This window comes from Lynx rufus, unplaced genomic scaffold (genome assembly GCF_022079265.1).
Source record: "Lynx rufus isolate CCGP_SWC_20201006 ecotype Redwood Valley unplaced genomic scaffold, mLynRuf1.p SCAF_2, whole genome shotgun sequence".
Lineage (NCBI taxonomy): Eukaryota > Metazoa > Chordata > Mammalia > Carnivora > Felidae > Lynx > Lynx rufus.
This window is the reverse complement of record NW_025814834.1, coordinates 218,826,357-218,845,742: the sequence shown is the minus strand read 5'-3', so window position 1 is coordinate 218,845,742 and position 19,386 is coordinate 218,826,357. Positions and strand designations below refer to the sequence as shown.

At 60.7% G+C, this 19,386-nt stretch overlaps 1 protein-coding gene across 1 annotated transcript in view; it reads right to left on the bottom strand.

Annotated features, from left to right (window-relative positions):
• Nucleotides 1–19,386, bottom strand: part of CHD5 (chromodomain helicase DNA binding protein 5) — a 60,060-nt gene that overhangs the window by 27,242 nt on the left and 13,432 nt on the right. Inside the window, exons 3-17 of the mRNA XM_047084630.1 lie at nt 17,597–17,776; nt 14,945–15,063; nt 14,180–14,418; nt 12,383–12,507; nt 11,052–11,175; nt 10,361–10,527; nt 9,996–10,217; nt 8,667–8,873; nt 8,239–8,450; nt 5,546–5,677; nt 5,358–5,463; nt 4,111–4,302; nt 3,816–4,016; nt 620–757; nt 378–499 (exon numbers count right to left, since the gene is read on the bottom strand). Coding sequence (XP_046940586.1) covers nt 378–499; nt 620–757; nt 3,816–4,016; nt 4,111–4,302; nt 5,358–5,463; nt 5,546–5,677; nt 8,239–8,450; nt 8,667–8,873; nt 9,996–10,217; nt 10,361–10,527; nt 11,052–11,175; nt 12,383–12,507; nt 14,180–14,418; nt 14,945–15,063; nt 17,597–17,776 — 2,486 coding nt within the window. The remainder of the gene's footprint in view (nt 1–377; nt 500–619; nt 758–3,815; nt 4,017–4,110; nt 4,303–5,357; nt 5,464–5,545; nt 5,678–8,238; nt 8,451–8,666; nt 8,874–9,995; nt 10,218–10,360; nt 10,528–11,051; nt 11,176–12,382; nt 12,508–14,179; nt 14,419–14,944; nt 15,064–17,596; nt 17,777–19,386) is intronic.

Genomic DNA, 19,386 nt, shown 5'->3' with positions numbered 1-19,386 from the left:
TCCTGGGGCAGAGCCGGGGAACAGTCACGGTATTCGGGGCAGCTCACGTCCACTGAGCCCCCCGCACACGCCAGGGCCGCGGCCCCTCCCGCACAGGTCATTTGGGGCAGGCTGCTGCTAATGCTCCCATTTTACTGACAAGGAAGCTGAGCTCCAGCTCGCACTGAACTGGTCTTCCCTGGCTGCCCGCCAGCCCGCCTCCCCGGCCACACCCCCTCCCCGGCCACACCCCCTCCCCGGCCACACCCCCTCCCCGGCCACACCCCCTCCCCGGCCACACCCCCTCCCCGGCCACACCCCCTCCCCGGCCACACCCCCTCCCCGGCCACACCCCCTCCCCGGCCACACCCCCTCCCCGGCCACACCCCCTGGCTCACTTGAACCTCTCTGGAGTCAGGAAGTTGAGGAGGTGGAAAAGCTCCTCCAGGTTGTTCTGAAGCGGGGTCCCCGTCAGCAGCAGCTTGTAATCGATCTTGTAGCTGTTCAAGACCCTGAAGAACTTCGGGGAGGAGGCGGCCAGTGAGGGGGAGCGGGGCGGCCAGCCGGCACCCCTCCCCACCCCACCCCTCCACCGGGGTGGAAGGGGCGGCTCCAGGGGCCAGCAGCCAGCACCGCCTACCTTGGACTGGTTGTTCTTGAGCCGGTGGGCCTCGTCCACCACAAGGCAGGCCCACTCGATGGAGCCCAGGATGGCCTGGTCGATGGTGATGAGCTCGTAGGAGGTGAGCAGGACGTGGAATTTGATCTGCACTTCTTTCTGGAGGGGAAGAGGAGCGTCTGGGAGGGGAGCAGGTAGGGTCTCCAGAGATAAGGAGACGTGGAGGAGGGGTGGACAGGACTCCGGAGGGCCCAGAGAGGCTCTGGGACTGACAGGAAGGGCCGCGGGGGCAAGCCCCCTCATCCTCACAAGCCGCCCCCCCCCCCATGCTGTCATTGTCCCCATTTACAGCTCACAGGATCTCAGGCTGGTCCCCAAGACCAATGGATGGCAGAACCAGGATTCGCACAGGGAAGCGATCCCTGCACGTGTGGTTAAATGCTCTGCCGTCGCTGATTTGAGATTCTTTTTTGTCTTTTAAGTTTTATTTTATTTTTTAGAAAGAGAGTGGGGGGAGGGCAGAGAGAGAGGGGGGCCAGGAGGATCCGAAGCGGGCTCTACACGGACAGCAGCCAACCCAACGCGGGGCTCAAACTGTCAAACCGAGAAACCATGACCTGAGCCGAAGTTCAACCGACTGAGCCACCCAGGTGCCCCCACGGACTTGAAATTCTTGATAATTACGTTGTTGAATTTGTGTTTTGTAAGAGGAGATCTATCATTCCCAGCTTCCCTGTCCCCACCCAGCAAACACCAACGCCTCACACCCTTGTGGGGGCCAGGCCCGGGCACGGGGGGCATTCACCCTGAGAGTAGCCCCATGCTGAGGAAACAGGACATTAAATAGCCAATAAAAACCACCACCCGGAGGTCGAGAGAGAGACTACTAAAAAAAGGAAAACGCTGTTTCTTGCATTTGAACCAGGGGCCCTGCGTCTTCAGTCTCCACCGGGCCCCACAAAGGAGGTAGCCAGTCCTGGCCAATCCAAGCCCGGATCTCCCAGCGACCGACGTCCCTTGTGAAGGGGCCAGAGAGGGGCAGAGGGGCGTCTCATTGCACGGGCTCTGCCTGCAGGTGGCCCCTGGGTTTGCACCCGGCCCTACCCTTTCCAGCTAGACCCAAGTCAAGCTAATTAGCCTCCTGAGCCTCAGTATCCCCTTTGGTAAAAAAAAAAAAAAAAAAAGGAGAGATCCTGTCTGCGTGAGGAACGCCATGAGAATCCAGAGGGCAAAAGCCGTCCCTTAAAATAATTAAACGCACATGGAATCACTACAGGTTCCAAGTATTCTGCTTCTGGATACAGACCCAAAGGCCCAACAGAAGGGAAGCAGGGACTCGGAGTAAATGTCAGCACATCCATGTTCATAGCATTTTCACAAGAGCCAAAAGGTGGAAACCACCCAAGGGTCTGGATGGGTGAATGAAAAAGGAAATGCAGTTCACCAATGGAGTGCTATTCGGTCTAAGAAGAGAGGACACTCCGGAGGTGCCTGGGTGGCTCAGTCACTTTGGTGTCTGACCCTTGATCTTGCCTCAGACCACGATCTCACAGGTCATGGAATTAAGCCCTGAATTGGGCTCTTCGCTGACAGCGCAGAGCCTGCTTGGGATTCTCTCCCTCTCTCTCTCTGCCCCTCCCCTGCTCACGCACACGCGCGTTCTCTCTCTTTCTCTCTCTCTCTCTCTCTCTCTCTCTCTCTGTCTCAAAATAAATAAACACTAAAAAGAAGAAGAAGAAGAAGAAGAAGAAGAAGAAGAAGAAGAAGAGGGGAGAACATTCTGACCCATGTTACGACAAGGGTGAGATTGAGGGCACTTTGCTAAGTGAGATAAGCCAGTCACAAAAAAAGCATACACTGTGCTATTCTACTCAAATGAGGCACTGATCGGTAATCACGGGGCGGGTGCCAGGGGCTGGCGGAGTTACTGCTTGATGGCGACCGAGTTTTGGTTCTGCAAGAGGAGAAAGTTCTGGAGACGAATAATGGGGGATGGTTGCCCGATGGTGGAGGGTACTCGGTGCCCCTGAACCGCATGCTTCAAAATGGTCACCACGGTAAATTTTATGTCTGTGTATTTTAGCACAATTTGTTTTAAGCAGGCTCCGTGCCCGGCATGGAGCCCAACGTGGGGCTTAAACTCACAACCCTGAGATCAAGACCCGAGCTGAGATTAAGAGTCGGACGCTTAACCAACTGAGCCAGCCAGGCGCCCCCCACGATTTTAAAAACTAAAGTACAGGAGGTGAGTCTATAGAGTGCCCAGCACGGCACAGGACCCCAGTGTGAGCTCAGGAGAAGTTTTCTGTGACTAATTGGCCCACAGGCCCATCATCTGAGTCATCCCCTCATTCAGCAAATAGTTACTGGGCATCCCCTGGGGCCACAGAGGCTCCAAGATGCTGCAGCAAGCTGGGGTAAGAACCCCCCCCCAGGATCCTGGGAGGGGAGCCCCAGCCCCCAGCGTAAGTGCTGACATTCGTTGAGGGCCTCCCATGCACCAGGCACTGTTCTGAGTGCTCTGGGGGAGTCTGGGGACCAGAGGCATCCACACCTCCTGGGACTTCGTCGGAAATGCGGAGTCTCAGGCCCCACCCCAGAGCTGCTGGATCAGAACCTGCCCTTCAGCAAGAGCCCTGGTGACCCGTGGGCACAATCAAGTGGGACAGACCCTGCCTGGCTCACTCGGTCGCCCCTCCATGACCCTGCGGGGTCCATGAGCTCATTCTGCTGAGAAGAATCTGAGGCACAGAGAGGTCGCCCAGCTGGTGTACTAGGGGGAATTGTGTTCCCCCCAAAATCTGTGTCCACCCAGCACCTCGGAATGTGGCCCTTCCAGGAACTAGGGTCTTTGCAGGTGTGATTAGTTGTGAGCCAAGCTGTGAGCCAAGGAACGCCAACAGCCGCCGGAAGCCAGAGGAGGCAGGAAGGACCCTCCCCTGGTGCCCTCAGAGGCACGTGGCCCTGCTGACACCTCGACCCCAGATTCTGAGCCTCTGGAACCAGGAGAAAGTAAGTCTGTTGTCAGCCGCCCGGCTTGTGGTGCTTTGTGACAGCAGCCGCAAGACGCGGGTAACTCTGCCTACAGAGAAGCCCTTTGCTGGCCACAGGCCTCCAAAGGAGCTGAGGGACCCCCGCCAGAACGCAGGGCCCCTGCGGCCCCAGCGACAGACCCGGAGCCTCTCCGGGGTCCTCCCCGCGGATGAGGGGCGCTCACCTTCATGCGGAACACCTTCTTTCCACTCCGAATGGCGTTGTCCTCGAAAGAAAACTCATTCTCCCGGATCACGGAGCGGCTCTCCTTGTCCCCCGTGTAGGTGACCACGTAGAAGTCGGGCGCCCACATCTCAAACTCCCGCTCCCAGTTGATGATGGTGGACAGGGGCGCGCTGACCAGGTAGGGCCCCTTGGAGTGCCCCTGGGGACGGAGGGAGACAGAAGCAGTGAGGCTGCCCACCCCACCCCGGCCAGCACCAGCCACCGCTCCCGGGCCCCTGCCCCGGCCCGCGCACCTCCTTGTACAGGGAGTAGAGGAAGACGATGGTCTGCACAGTCTTGCCCAGGCCCATCTCGTCGGCCAGGATGGTGTCTGTGCCCTGGGCCCAGGAGAAGCGCAGCCAGTTGAGGCCCTCCAGCTGGTACGGGTGCAGTGTGCCACCCGTGGAGTCAATGTACCAAGGCTGCTTGTCAAACTTGACCGTGGGCTGCAGGGGAGGCAGAGGTTCAGATACACCCTGAATCCTGGGCACCGGAGCCCACCCCAGGGCCTTTGCACACACCATTCCTTCTGCCTGGAATACCCTCCCCACTCTCTCATCCCTGCTAACTTATTTCTCCTTCATGTTTTGGCTGGAACGCCTCTTCCTTCAAGAAGCCCTCCCTGACTCCCACTCTGGCTCAGGTGTTCCCCTGTCCTCCTGCAGCAGCCCTGTACTTCTGCTATCAGGGCAGTTTCCTAATGGCTGGATTCTCTGACTTTGAGCCCAGGTTGTGGTCGCCACACTCCTCCTGTACACCATGGCTTCCTCTGAGCCCCACGTAGTACCTGGGCTGCGGTGGGCACTCAGTCAACATGTGTTTGGTGCGTGCCTGAGGTGCTCCATCCACTCGATCCTAAACATCACCCTCTGTCTCTTTTATCCTACAGCTCAGAGCCGCCTCCCCCATGAAGTCCTCCAGATGGACCAGGCCCGTTTGCCTTCCCCTGGCATCCCACCGTCCCAGGTCGAACCCCTATGTTCTGTGTGTTCACGCCACAGGCCCCTGGGAGATGGGCACTTTTTGAAATGGGGCCAGAGTCCTTGTTCCCACAGGGCCAGCAGCTGGCAGACACCCCAGGGAAGTTTGCTAAAGGAATGAAGGTCAACCCTTCCCCTCCCTGATGGGCTCAAAGCTGGGGGTGGGGCAAGTTGGGGGTCTCCTCTCCCTGAACAGGTAAGAAAGGTGTATAATTACCATGTCAGCTTAAAGTTGACTTAAATGCTTGGAATTAGCTCACCTAAAGTAATGTAAATTTGTGTGCTGAGCAGGGACTATTTGCCCCCCACCTCCCCCCCAGTTGTGCACAGATAACCCACGGTGCAAATCTCACAGGAAGCCGTCTCTGTCCCGGGGGGGGGGGGCTGCACAGGCTGGGGGACCTGGGCGGTCCTGGGTCTTGATCACCTTGTCCCGCCTCTGCAGGACGGGCCATCCTCTGTGGCCACGCCCGGGGTGGCGGGCCTTGGCAACCCCACCCGTCACCCGCCTCCCTGCTCACATCCACGATGGGTGTGTCTGGCGGCTTCTGTTTATCCTCCTTTGGCTTCTTGCCCTTCTTGACCAGCCTCTTGGGCAGCCTGGCATCCTCACCCAGCATCAGCTCCCTGCGGAAGAGGGGTGTGCAGATGGGCAAAGCTCCAGCCCGCCGGAGGCCACAGCCCGGGGACAGCCCGGCGGCCAGCCCACCTGTGACCCCAGTAGGCCTGCTTCAGGTTGTCGTAGTAGGGGATGTCGATGTCGTCGATCTCCCAGGTGCACTGGTCATAGGGCAGGTCTTTCCACTTGATCAGGTAGTGCACGTCCCCCTTTTTGTCGAAGCTGCAACACAGCACACGGGTGGTGGGGGAGGGGCGGGCCACCGGGCCCGTGGCCTCAGGAGAGTCCAGGAGGGCTCTCTCAGGATGCAGACCCCGCCGCGCCCGCAGTCCCCTGACATCCTGGGCCCAGCAGGGAGGGCAGAGCACCAGGGCTGTGACTCCAGAGAGGTGAAGCGGCTTGCCTGAGGCCACACGGCTGTGACGGGGAGGAGGGCGCAGGCTGAGTGGCAGAGCCGGAGAGGGAGAGGTGGGAGGGCACGCTCACGGAGGAGCAAAGAGCCAGCCACATTTCCATCCTCCCGTCACAGTGACGAATCCCATCCGGGCCGGGGGTGTGGACACCGGAATTCGGCATTTCTGAGTTGGGCAGTCCTCTCCCCTGACCACAGGCCTTTGTTTTCTAACTTAAAAAAAAATTTTCAAACGACCAGAGCCATGCCCATCCTGGTCCCATCTCTGCGAAGTAAACAAGGGCTGATTCCCGCGGGTGCAAGTGGGATGACCTCTTCCGAAGACCCCTGGGGACGCAGGGACCTGGTGACCAAGCCAGCAGCACAGAAGGGCTGTGCCAGGGAAGCACCTTACACCAGCTTGACTCCGGCTGCTGGGAGGGTCCTAGAGGCCTGCCACCCAACTGAGCTGAGCGGGCAGCCAGGCTTGGGGAGTGCAGCGGGGTGGGGGAGTCTCAGCCCCCCAAAAAGGCTGTGGCTGCAACTAGCCTGGGAACCATTAAGAGAAAGACCAGTCCCCCGGGCACCATGGAAACTGGATAAATAATTAGTTGTTACTCAGGCGTGGGGTAATAAATGTGGGGAAAAGTCATCAGCCCTGCCTTGGAGACAGGGAGCAAGATTGTCATTTATGCTTTTAAAATGCAATTTAAGGGGCGCCTGGGTGGCGCAGTCGGTTAGGCGTCCGACTTCAGCCAGGTCACCATCTCGCGGTCCGTGAGTTCGAGCCCCGCGTCGGGCTCTGGGCTGATGGCTCAGAGCCTGGAGCCTGTTTCCGATTCTGTGTCTCCCTCTCTCTCTCTGCCCCTCGCCCGTTCATGCTCTGTCTCTCTCTGTCCCAAAAATAAATAAACGTTGAAAAAAAAAAAAAAGTTTTAAAAAAATAAAAATAAAAATAAAATGCAATTTAAGGGGCGCCTGGGTGGCTCAGTCGGTTGAGCGACCGACTTGATTTCGGCTTGATTCATGATCTCAAGGTCATGGGATCGAGCCCCGCGTCTGTTTGGGATTCTCTCTCTCCCCCTCTCTCTGCCCCTCTTCCCCTCAAAATAAGTAAATAAACTTTAAAAAATAAATGAATAAAGTGCAATTTAATAAGGGCAAAAAACTGTGGGTCAGTTCAGTGGGGGGCTCAGGTTCGCGTAGTAACTGACCCTCTCTTTAAGAGCTGTTCTCAGTGAGGGCTGGGGATGGGAAGAGGCGGGCGGCTTCTCCAGGCAGGGCTTCCCCCTCTCACTGAAGGCTGCACTCGCAGCCCCGGCATGCTCGTCCGGCCCTCACCACAGCCCTGCGGGGTACTCTCCGGATCCTACTTCACATGAGAAACACGGGGCACACAGCCCAGAAAATGGGGAGCCAGGAGTAGAATCTGGGTCTGGCTCTGGTTCTTGACCTCTGCACTACCCAACTCCCGCTTCTCAGGACGCCTGTGGTTGGCTGGGCCCTAAGCCCCTCCAGGGCAGAGCCCATCAGGTGGACGCAGGGAGGCAAGGGCAAGACTTTGACCCCCACCCTGCGCCCACCTGTCGGCCACTGCCAGTTCTCAAGCACCTGAGCTCGGGACTCACAAGGGCTCCCACTGGCTCTGCAAACCAAAGCCAAACTCAGGGGGTCCACAGGCTTCCCGCCTTGATCTCTTTGTCCAAATTGCTGCAGCCTCCGATCACTGTCCCTGGGGGATTTCCAGACCATTCAACAGAGGTTGGAATGGTGGTCGTCAAAACTCACCAGGTTCAAATCCCAGCTCCACCCCCTCTAGGCTGTGTGACTTCGGGCAAGTAACTTAACCTTGCTGTGCCTACTCACACATCCATAAGAGAGAGAGAGAAATAAAACGCCTGTCTCTCGGGTAGATGGCGCTCAGCTGTGTTAGCTGCTGTTATAAAGGAAGACCACGCGTGTATACGCCCCCACACTCAGGCCACCTCGGTCCCCAGGACCCTACCCCAGGTACCAGGCACTAGCTCTGGCAGAAGCCCAGGAGCACAAGCATCTTGACCCAATGACGGTCCCGCTCCGTGCAAGCGTCACGGGCTGGTCAAGTTGCCCCTTTATATGTAAGACTTTGGAACCGTGCTCCCACCGTGAGTGGGACGCGTGCGCACATGTGAGCCAGAACACGTGCGCGCGCACAGACCTGCGAGCACACGACGGCCCCTCCAGCTGGGCGGTCGAATCGCTGCCACTGGGGGCCCTCCACCCCTTCCTCCTGCCCCCTCCGCACCCGCATGCAGTCCTGTGTCCGTTCCACAGGGTGAAGGAGCCATGTGTCCCGGCCCTACGGGCACCCCTCCAGTGAGAGCCGGGGCCGCACCCCCCCCCGGGCACACACCTGTGGTTCAGGATACGGTGGATCATCATCCACTCGGGCTTGATGCCGTAGCGGTAGAAGCGCTCCTCCATCTTGGCATAGAGAGGGTCCTTGTTCTTCCTCTTCTCGCTTTTGCCGTCCTCGTCGCCAGAGCCGTAGTCAAAGGGCGGCGGCTCATCCATGTCGTTCTTTCTTTGGTAGTTGCGATACATCACCGTGTGGTACAGCTCCAGCTGCTGACACAGGGGCAGAGGTTATGGGAGGGAGATGGGCCATGGCCCCCCAGGTCCCCAGCCCAGCTCCCCCAGCCTGGGTCCCAGGCAGGACGGCCCCCACGTGCAGCCTCCCGCTCCCGGACTCCCAGCGGCGGGCCTCGCTCGCTCGGGGTGCCGGCCAGCGCCCTCAGGAGCGGCGCCCCAGCACAGCCACACCTGCCCGGGGGCGCTCACCTGTAACTCTTTCACCCAGGAGCAGTGCCAGTAGGAGAGTCCAGCCCACTTGACAAAGAACTCCCTCTCCGGAATGCCCTCCAGGGGCTTCGGTGGGGGGACACCGGGCTCCACGTCGGGCCCCGGCAGCCCCACCATGAAGGGAGCCGGGGGCTCCGTCCACCTCCAGTGCAGGATCCGCTGGACTTTGCCTTTCAGTGGGGGACACTGTGGACAGAGGAGGGTCCCCAAGTTCAGGGCTTAGCCACAGGGCCCCACCCTGAGGCTCCAGTGACATCAGGCCGTCACAAGGCTCTCTCCAACAAGTTGCAGTGACCCCCAAGTAGGCACCGCCTTGACCCCACAATGCTGCCCTGTCCTCAGGGCACATGCTGTGCACACACGAGCTAGGCAACATGAGTCTGTGCACACTCACGCCCACGCACGCACGCACACACCAGAAGCCCAGATGCACACAGGGTAACTGGGGCTGGCCACAGCACAGCCCAGGATCCGGAGGGTGGAGAATCCAGCACTGGGGGTGGGCCTGGGGGACAACTCAGAGCAGGGGGCCTTCAAATGCACAAAGCGACCGGGGGCGGGGTGGGAGGCGCTCTTCTCTCCCTGCCTCCTGCCCTCTCGTCACCCCCAGCCCCGAGTCCTGGCAGGGTCTGAGTGCTCAGTTCTGTTGTGTGGCCTTAGACAAGTCACTTTACCTCCCCGAGCCTCAGTTTTGTCATCTAAAAATGGGAATAACAAAAGGCCTGTACTGGAAAACTCGGTACGCGGTAAAGGGGTGCACAACGGACAGATGGTAGGGTGATGGTAGGTCATGGACGCCACTTGTTTCTTCAGAAGGGCTCGGGTTTCCGGTGGGAAAAGGCGGTGGGCGGGCCTCGGAGGTGGGTGGGTGGGGGTACCCGTGGTGGGCGGGGACTCGAGCATGGGATGGTGGCCGGCTGGGCGGACCTGGAGGGGGCGGGGCCTTGGCTAGTAGGCCTGTGGCATCGCGGGGCCGGCCTAGGTGGGCCGGGCCTGGGCCAGCAGAGCTGGGTGGGGAGGGGGTCCTCCCGCGGACGGGGCTATACTGGGTGGGCGTGGCCTGGCCCAACAGAGGCGGAGCCTTTGGTGGACCGGGATCCGCCGGCGGGGCGTGGCCTGGAGCGCCGCAGGCAGGGCTTGTGGGTAGGCGTGGCCTGGGCCCGCGGACGAGGGGCCTTCGTGGGCAGGGCCTGGCCGGAGGGGGAGGGACCTGGCCGGGGCGGGGCTTGGTCGGGAGGGGCCAGATCAGGGGGTGGGGCTTGGCTGGCGGGGCGGCGCGGGGCGGCGCGGGGCGGGCGTAACACTCACAGTACAGCGCGGGCAGAGCCATTCACCGTTTGGGATCTCGGGCAGCGGCGGGTTGAGGCAATGCAGGTGGTAGGAGGACGGGCAGGCGTCGCAGCAGAGCAGTTCGCCGCCGTCTTTGCACACGCGGCAGAACTCCATGTGGTCGTCCTCCTCCTCCTCGCAGCCGCCCTCCTCCTCGTCGTCCTCGTCGTCCTTCGGCTCCCACTGGATCCCCTCCTTTTCCTGGAGGGACAATCCTCGTGGAGGCACCTTGGGCCAGGCCCCACTTCCGGCAGGGTGCGCCTCCCTCCTCCCTCCCGCGCGCGCCCCTCCACACTCTGCACCTCCCCGCGCCCCTGCCCCCGGGGCCTCTGCCAAAGGCTTACACAGTGAGGACAGCTCCACTTGCCCTCCGGAGCCTTCTCCAGCTCTGGGTCGAGGCAGACTAGGTGGTAGGCCCGCGGGCAGGTGTCGCACAGGATGATCTCCCCGCCCTGCTGGCACACCTCACAGTAGTCCTGGTGGTCCGTCTCATAGCCATCACCATCGTCAACTGGGGAGGGGCAGAGGCGGTAGTGGAGGGCCTGGTGCCCACTCCCAGTGCCCAACCAATCTCCACCCCAGACTGGACCGGTACACAGTAGGTGTTTAACAGATGTTGGATGAATGGATGGTGGACGGACAGGCGGAGCGTACAAATGTGGAAGAAAGGGGTGGAGAGGTGGGCGGAAGATGGATAAAGGGAGGGGGGATGGGTGGGGACCAGGCCTAAGGGGGTAACTGAAGGTGACGGACGGATGGGTGGGTGACTGAAGGGGTGCGTGTGCAGGAGGTTAGGAAGCACTGCCTTCTCCGGCGTCCTCTCTGCTAGTGCAAATGCCCCGAGTGGCTCAGAAGTCCCTAGCTTAGCCTCACTGGGACGGGACCCCTCTCCTGACCATTGAGACCAAGTGGGCGAGGGAGCACAGGCGAACCGTCTGGCTGAGGCCGGCAAAGGCCCAGACAGGAGGATGCCCTCCCCTGCCAGCCAAGGGGGGCTCTGCACCCCCTTCCACCAGGAGCCCCAGGGAGTCCTACTCCTCCTCTTCTTGCGCCGCCTCTTGCTTTTCTTCCCCAGGGCTGCCGAGCCCTCGGAGCGCACGGAGGAGCTGTGGATGCTGGCGCTGTCGAAGTCCGACTCCTCCCGCTCATCTTCCTCGCTCTGCGGGGGTGGGGGAGGGCCCTGTGAGCCCACAGCCTGCCCTGGGGGCTCATCCTGAGGGTCTCACTGGCCCGGGCAGAGGACGAGGTGGTGCAGGGCATGGTGGAGGCTCCAGAGGCACAGCGTGCTCTGTGGTTCGTCTCATCTCCCTCTGGCTAGGAACCCCAAGGCCCCACCCACCAGGCCAGCCCGATGTCCCACCACCCTCCCTGAGCCCTGCTCTCCACCCTGCCAAACTCCTATACATCCCTCAAGGGAAAGCCCTAAGTAAGGACACCTCCTCCAAGGAGCCTTCCCAGATCCCTCCTTAATGGGACCTGTTGCACAGCCTGTGTGCCAGGTCTGGCCTGTATCATCTGCCTGTCTTTGGCTCTCTCCCACTATATCTCCCAAACACCCTCCAGACTGTGAACACCTCCGGAGAAAGTCCCACCACAGATACTTGCTGAGCTGAGCTGGAACACCAGCTCTGGGCCGGGCCACACCTGCTGCCCCGTGCTCCCCTCTTAGAGCAGCTAAACTCAAGACCTGTCACTTGCCTCTACCAAGGGACAGAGAAATGGCTTCCAACTCTGCCCCTCTACAGAGGTGGGGCAAGGTGAGGGAAACGGGTGCACTGCGGGGGTAGGGGAGAGTGTGAACGCCCTCCTCCCAGAGAAGGGAGGGCCAGAGGCTCCGGTGGGGACTTACGGTCAGTCTGAACCGGGTGCCAGAGCTGGCCCCGGAAGGGCAAGGAAGGGTCAAGCTCCGGCCCACCCGATCCTGCCTACGTGCCACCTTCCTGGGGTCCAGCCTCCCAGCAGACCTGGCTTCGCAGGCCCCGTCAGGACTCTTAAGGGCCAGCTGATGCTCCCACCTGCTACCCAGATGGAGCAGAGCCGGAAGTGAGCCCCCAGCTCAGCGGGGCGCTCTCCGTCCCAGAGTCCTGACTCAGGAGAGTGGACTGACAGCCCTGCATTCCAGTCCCCCTGCCTTCATGGCGCACCAACACACGAGCACGCTCACACTCGTGCAGAGTGCATCTGAAGGCTGCTCACACACCCACACACACGGCCAAGTACATGCGGTCTCGATGCCTCACACCCACCCATCCCGGCCCACCCTCACACGTTCACATGCTTACACACTCGCACGCTCCTGCTCCCAAACCCACACTCCCGCTCACACGCACACATTCCAGTCCACCTTGTCTCACGCACACGCTCACCGAGGAGCCTTTCTTCCTCTTGTTGCCGATCCCTCCAAAGCGGAACTTGAGCCCGGCTACCTTTCTCCCTTTGCCCTTTTTCTTCGAGTCCTTGGAGGCTTTGATCTTCTTCCTCACTCCTGGCCCTGAAGAGTGACCGCAGATAACCCAATAACCCAGAGCCGCGGCGGCTCACTCACCCACAGCCAGACTTGGCTCAGCCCTCCCAGGGGCTCCATAAGGGAAGGATGGTTCGGCCGCCATCCCTTTCCAGATGAGAAGGCAGGGGACTCAGAGCGGTGAGGTCCTTGTGTAAAGTGACACAGCAAGGAGGACCCGACCCGGTCTCTGCTCTGGCCACCACGGCCCCTGTTCCATGAGTAGTAGAAATGCCGGCCATCATGGGAACAGCCCTGTCCTGTCCCCTCTCCCCAGGAAGGAGCTGTCCCCAGTGAAGCCGTGGGCCCCCACAGTTAGCAGGGCCACTGAGGGCACACCCACCCACCTGTGGTCCATACCTGGGCCCTGGAGGGACATGCTGGGCAGGAAGCCCTTTCCCCAGCCGCCAGCCGCCGGCCTCCAGATTGTCCCCAGGCCCGGCCAACACTGGCACCACTCAAGACTGCCCCACCTCTGCCAATCACCCCCAGGAAACACTAGCTCCCTGGTGGCCAGCAGGGTTGAGGCTATTTTTATGGAACTGGCCACAGGACAATTAGCCACCTGGGAGTCATGACCGCCCCCCCCCCCCCCAGCAGCCTCTCCCACCGGCTGAGCAGGGAAGACGGAGCCCTTGGCAGCAGGTGGCCTTGACCTGGACCCTCCTCCAGCTCCATCACACAGCTGAGATGGGACTAGGAGCCCAGCTGTGACCTCCGTGGCGCCACGGAAAATCTATTTCAATTTTTCAGGCTCTGAATGGGCAGCTCAGGGAATAGCTCAGTGGCTGGAGCCCAAGAGGAAATGAGAAGGTAAGGCAGGCTGGGGAGGCCCAGGATGGAGGACAGTGAGGGAGGAGAGCAGGGGCAGCCTCTAAACCCCATGTCACTCTGCCCACCAGGCCCCTGCAGAGACCTGGAAAAGGGGTACATCATCCCAGAAACCAAAGTTCCTTAGGGCTGAAACAGTGGGCCCCAGAGCCCCCTTAGCTGCCCACCAAAGTCCCGAGTACCCAGAAAGGCTGAGCTGCTAGTGACCGCATCTTTGAGAGCCCTGGGGAGATGTGGGTCTCTACCCCAATGGGGCCAGAAATCCTCCACCTAGGGGAGGTCCCTCCCCCAGGACTTGAAGTCACAGAGAGCTTCTGCTGTCCCTATTCTCCCCCAGAGAGACCCAGACACCCAGCACTGAGTCTGATTTTGTATCTGGACCTCCTTCAAGGTCTCCCAGAGCAGCCAGTCCTGACCACAACCACACCTATGCACGTGCATTACCCCGAGGGCTGGGTGCTCAGACAAGAGGGGTCAACGGGCTAACCTTGGGACCCCTTCTCCCTGAAAATGAGAACTCAAGAGCCCCCCACTCCCAGCAGCGTGGACCTGCCCTCTCCCTACCTCCATACCATGTCGGAGGGTGCCAGTGCAAAAGTCCCAAAGCTCCAAGCACACTATCCCCTCTGCTTCACCCCAGCCCCGAAAGGGAGGCAGGCAGAAGCTATAATGCCACAGTACAGCAGAGAAAGGGCGAGTGGGTCCAAGGTCAACCACGGCCCCGGGTCCTTGAAGAAGACTGCCCCACCTGTCCCACCTGCCCGAGGCTATGGGGTCTGGGGTAGGACTCTGCCAGCAGGGCCGGGTGCCCATCCACCCACAGCCTTACCCTTGCCCTCCTTGGTCTTGGCCTTGCGGATAGGTACAGGCTGGGGTGCCTGCTGGGGGCTGACAGCCAGCGGAGGGGCGATGGTGACTGTCTCCACGGCCGCGGCCACTGCTGCCGCGGCAGCCGCTGCCGAGCTGCCCTTGAAAGGGTTGTTGGCGCTGAATTCCCGCCACTTGGCACCCAGGACGGTCATCATTTTGGACATGGGGATCTTCGGGTTCTTCTTGGCAATGAGCGGCCTGTGTAGGGTGAAAGGCAGGCAGGTGAGGGCGCCACCACGGAGGGGATGAGACCCCCCACGAGACCCAGGCAGCCCTTCCTCTCCCGAGCCTGGGATAAGAAGCCCCGAGTTCCAGGCTGAGAAACTGGGCAGGAAGCAGGGAAGAGGACAAAGCTTTCGACAGCAGTCCAGCCCCAGACATTCCTGATTCCCTGTCTATGTGGTCGGCCATCTTCTAATGAGGTTCCCAGACCCTGTATGACCCGAGAGACCAGAGGGACGAGCCCACAGTGAGCCATTGGGTGCCCAGCCCCAGTTCTTCCAGAGCTGAGAGAGCCCATGAGGTCTATGGCCCTCGGGATTGACCGGGACCGCCATCCTGGGGCTCCGGGCAAGCAGGGGAAGGTGGGACCACCAGGTAAAAATGGCTCTGCCCGGGGTTGGCATCGGCCTGAAAGCACCCAGCACCCCAGGGGCCTGGGGCTCTGTCCTCCACCTTGTCATTCCCATGGATGCCCGGCCACGGCAGCCGGCGGCGCGCCCACCTGAGGAACTGACTGAAGGCCTTGTAGTTGGTCAGTGTGTGGTAGTCGGCCTCTGAGAACAGGTACTCCACATCGTCCAGGCCCCACTCGGCCATGAGCTGCCCCGAGGACTTGGGCTCCTAGGGACACCCAGGCAAGAGGTGGGGTCAGAGCAGGGTCCTTCTAACCCGTACCCCCACCCCTGGGGCCCCGTCCCAGGAGTGTCTACCTACAGCCTTCCCACCCACCCCCGACCCCCAGCCCGCCTGCCCCTTGATCAAAGGGAAGGGCTCAGGCACCAGCTCATGAGGGGGTGTGGGGTCAAGCCTGGGGGTTTAGTGGGAGGGGCGGGGGTTGGGGGAGGCTATATGCACACCCAAGGCAGGAACAGTAACAGAACTCACTCTCTGGGAGGAATATGTTCTGGAAACTTGGGCACTGGGAGGGAACAGCAGCCTGAAGGTGGGTTTTAAGGGGACAGATGTCCCTGAGAAGGGAGCAGGGCTGAAGGGCTGCCTGAGGCATGTCGGGAAGAAAGGAGGCCGCCTCAGGACGTCGCCTAGTAGAGTCACACATGGACGCCATGAAACGACAGACCACTGCTCTCTTGCTTCCAGGGCCAGGAAGGTGTGCCCTGGCCAGGGTAGGGGCACGGGACAAATGGCCCAGCTGAAGGCAGACGCGGGAGAGGGTCCCTCGGCCACTGCTTCACTTTCCAGATGGGGCACCGAGACCCAAGGTGTGTGATTCCCTAAGGGCACACAGTGCGGCCTCAAGACAGCCAGCCCAGGGGTCCGATCTCTGGCCTAACCCGGGCCTGCGGGGGTCGGCTGGGGGGTGGGGGTGCTGGCCGTGAGCTCGGGCCCTAGAGCCAGGCTCAGACGGCAGTTCTGATCCTGGCGGTGAGAGCTGGACAAGCTACCTCGCCCCTCTATGCCTGTCTCCCGCTGCAAAACGTTCCCAGGAGGGACAAGTTAGCACAACCGCTTGGAACGGGGCCCTCGCCCCATTTTGCATTGGTCCAAGGCACCCCGCTGACCCACTCAGCCAGTCGGCACATGCCACACCCAGGCCACAGTCACCGGCCCAGGCGGGAGTCCAGTCCAGGGCGCCACTGGGTCTCCTGTGTGGACAACGATCTAGGACGCAGGCCTGCTTCCCCCGCTGCCAGAGGGGGCCGGGGTGGCCAGGAAGCCCTGAGCTGCAGAGACATTCATTCTCAGCCACAAGGGTGTATGTGGCCTGAGCCTGGCACTGACCCCACAAAGGGCGAAAGATGTGAAAACAGGCCCTGGGTAACATCGCAAGCCGGAAGTCCCCTGGCCTCTCAACTCCTGGGCACTGACCCAATAAGCCCTATCGATGCCCGAGCCCCTCCGAGCTGGGCTGTCTCCCCCACAACAGTAGGCCACCCCGGGACGTGCGCTCAGCCTCCCCCCGTCCAGAGCGCTGAGAAGCAGGCCTTCCAGCACAGTGCAACAGGGAGGCTGGGGAACCCGCTTCCTGGCCTCCTAATCTCCCGTGTGGGACCCCCTCCCGTGGCTGACCTGCCCCCACGACACGCATCCATCCCTGGAGGCGGCGCCTCTGACCTTGCTCCCACAGCAGGAAGCGGAACGGCATGAGCGGGTGACATGGCTACAGGACAACCCTGGACCGTGCCCACAAGTTCACCTTTCAAGCTGTCAGCCCTCAGCTATTATCAGTCACAGATGACTCACAACACACCTGCCGACTAATGAAATCCCTCTGGGTGTCGGGACACCACGGTGCTTCCTAACTCGAGCCGTTGACAGCCACCATTTCTGCCTCACCCAACAGCCACTCCACTGATATTTACGGGGCATTTTTTTTTTTTTTTAAACTCATGGCTAGCCCAAACTGAGTCTGGGTGCCGTAAGGGGAGAACAAAGGAAGCACAGTGCTCTGTCCGGGGCGGCTCACTGACCTCTGCCACTATCCCAGAGCGGGGGGGGGGGGGGGGGGGGGGGCAGCGCCCTTCCCCTCCCCGAGGAGCCCTGCAGTGGCCTCGGGGACCCCAGGGGCCGTGGCCTGGTTCACATCACTCTGCACACGCACAGAGACGCTGCTGTCCCCCGGGGAGAGCTGCAGGCTCGCCCCTGCAGCCGCCCTGACTCGTGCTCACTGGGACCCTCTCTGGGATGCCCTGGCGGCCAGAAATCCAGCGCACACGCTGAGCGCCAAAGCTCCCCCTGCCCGAAGTGGAGCTGTCCAGCGGCTTCTTGCTGGCAGAGGCTCCGTTTGTCGGTTTATTTTCCGAGAGTGCTCCAAGGGAGAGGCTCCGAACTGCAAGCTCAAGAGAGAACACCGCTCTCCTACTCCAGCAGGCGGAGGAGCAGAAAATTCCCGAGCAGGAGGCTACTTCTGAACGTCAGCCATCCTTACTTCAAATGTGTCCCCGGGACTTGGGGCACGGTGTTCCTCACACGCTTGTGTCCAACCTCCACGTGCAGGCACACGTACACGCGCATGTGCACACCCACACACCCATCCGCCCCCGACAGCCATGAGGGGCGGGGGAGCGGGGAGGAAGCTCTGGCCCTTTTCGCACAGGCGCCAGAAGGCAGAAGAACCGCCTTGAAGCCGCGGCCCCGTCCAGGCTGGCGGGTCCCGGTGGAGCCCAGGTCCCTGCAGCCGGGCCCCGGGGGTTACCTTCAGGCACCCATCATCGTTATCATCCTCGTCATCATCTTTCCTCTTTCGCTTGGCTTTTTTCTCCTTCTTGTCCTTGAGTTTCTTTTTCTTCTTCTTATTAGGGGAGTAGTCACTGCCCTCACTCTCCGACTTCTCTTCCAGATCTTCCTCATTTTCCGTCAGCTCGTCATTGCTCCCCTGGAAGAGAAAGGGGGGTGGTGACGGCAACAGGGGCCCCAAGAAAATCCAGAGTCCCGGGCAGCAGTACTGCTTTCTGGATCATTCAGCGTTCCTCTGCCCACAGCTCAGCACCAAAGCCCAGCCAGAGGGGCTGGCTCGGGGCAGCACTGGGCAAGGAAGGGCCTTGTCCCCAGTGCTGGGGCCACAGCAAATGGTGGAGGGTGCAGGGAAAGACGAGGCCTCGTGAAGCCACACTTCCCCTCCTGGGGAATCCGGGGTAGCCTGCTTGGACTGCCCTGGGGTGAGGGCTCAGGCTCTGCGTCCATCAGAATCAGGTTTCTCTGGACTTTAGGATTTAACGAGTGTTTGGTGAGAGTGCCCGGATCCAGGAATTTGGACAGGACGTGATGTCCAGAGCCAAAATACAAAGCGCACCAGCAAACGGGCGGGTGAAGAGCCAGGGGTGTGAGCCAGCACCCAACCTCTGTTGGAGCTGCGTGCATCCTATGGAGCTGCGTGCGTCAGGTGAAACCTGTAATTAATGTAGCACGCACATCCCAGTTTCATCTGTCCGTGGGCTCTCCAGAAGCTGCTATGGCACGAGCCCACCTTCTCCACCACCCCCACCCTGGCCGTTTCGCCTCGATATGAGACAAGGTAATTTAGGCAGCTCTTAAGCTTGGCTTCCTTGATTTAGTTTCCCCGTCTGTACAGGCAGAAAATGGCCCATTTATATGGAGATAAGGGCGTTTACAGCCAGAGCATCCCCACCAGAAAGGCACTGCCCCTCCGAGAAGGCTGTTTACTCTGAGAAAGCTGTTTACTCTCCGCCTTTCCAGATGCAAGTGCACTGGCAAAGCCCTTCCCAGCCCCCTCCTGGCCTGGGTCTGCAGGAGAGGCTGGGCACTGACGTTCCAATTACCAGCGCGGGGCTTGTCATTTTCGAGCTGGCTGTTTACTGTTTTCAAGGTGAGCAAAGAGAGGCACGGAAAAGATGAGGAGAGAACTGGAGAGGTGAAAAATGAGCTTGAGAAACAGCACGGGGGGTGGGGGTGGGGAGGCCTAAGAGAAGGTGGGGAGGGGGTCGGAAAGGAGAGGAGGAAGGAGAGCAGGTGGGAGAAGGGAAGCGGGGAGAGCAAGGGTAGGGGTCTGTCTGGAGGCTCTTGGGAGGGCCCAACCTGATCTCTGCCCCTTCCAGGCACCCTGTAAAGAGCTAAGAGTCTTTTCCCAGGAGGAAGGCTCTTCCCAAGATACAGCTGGGAAAGGACTCCCCCACGGGCTCCCTGCACTTCCCAACTCTCTCCCACTGGGATCCCTGCTCCCAAACCTTTTATGCTCATTAAGCCGCTGAGTCAGTCTGCTGGCTGGCGGGTGCCAGACAGCAGGGCCTCTGCGCCTTTCCGGAACTGGGTGTTTCCCAGAATACTGACTCGCCATGCGCCATGCGGGGCCGAGGGGCAAAGCCGGTCCTGGCTGCTGGTGCTCCCAGGGCAGATGCCAATGCAGAGCCCTGGGACCACAGCTCCCAGCTCTGCCACAGTCCTTTGGAGAAGCAGAGGTCAGATAGGGACATCAATTTTCCCCATGGGTGTAGAGTTCAGCCAGTTGCAAGAGACCACCCTTCCAGA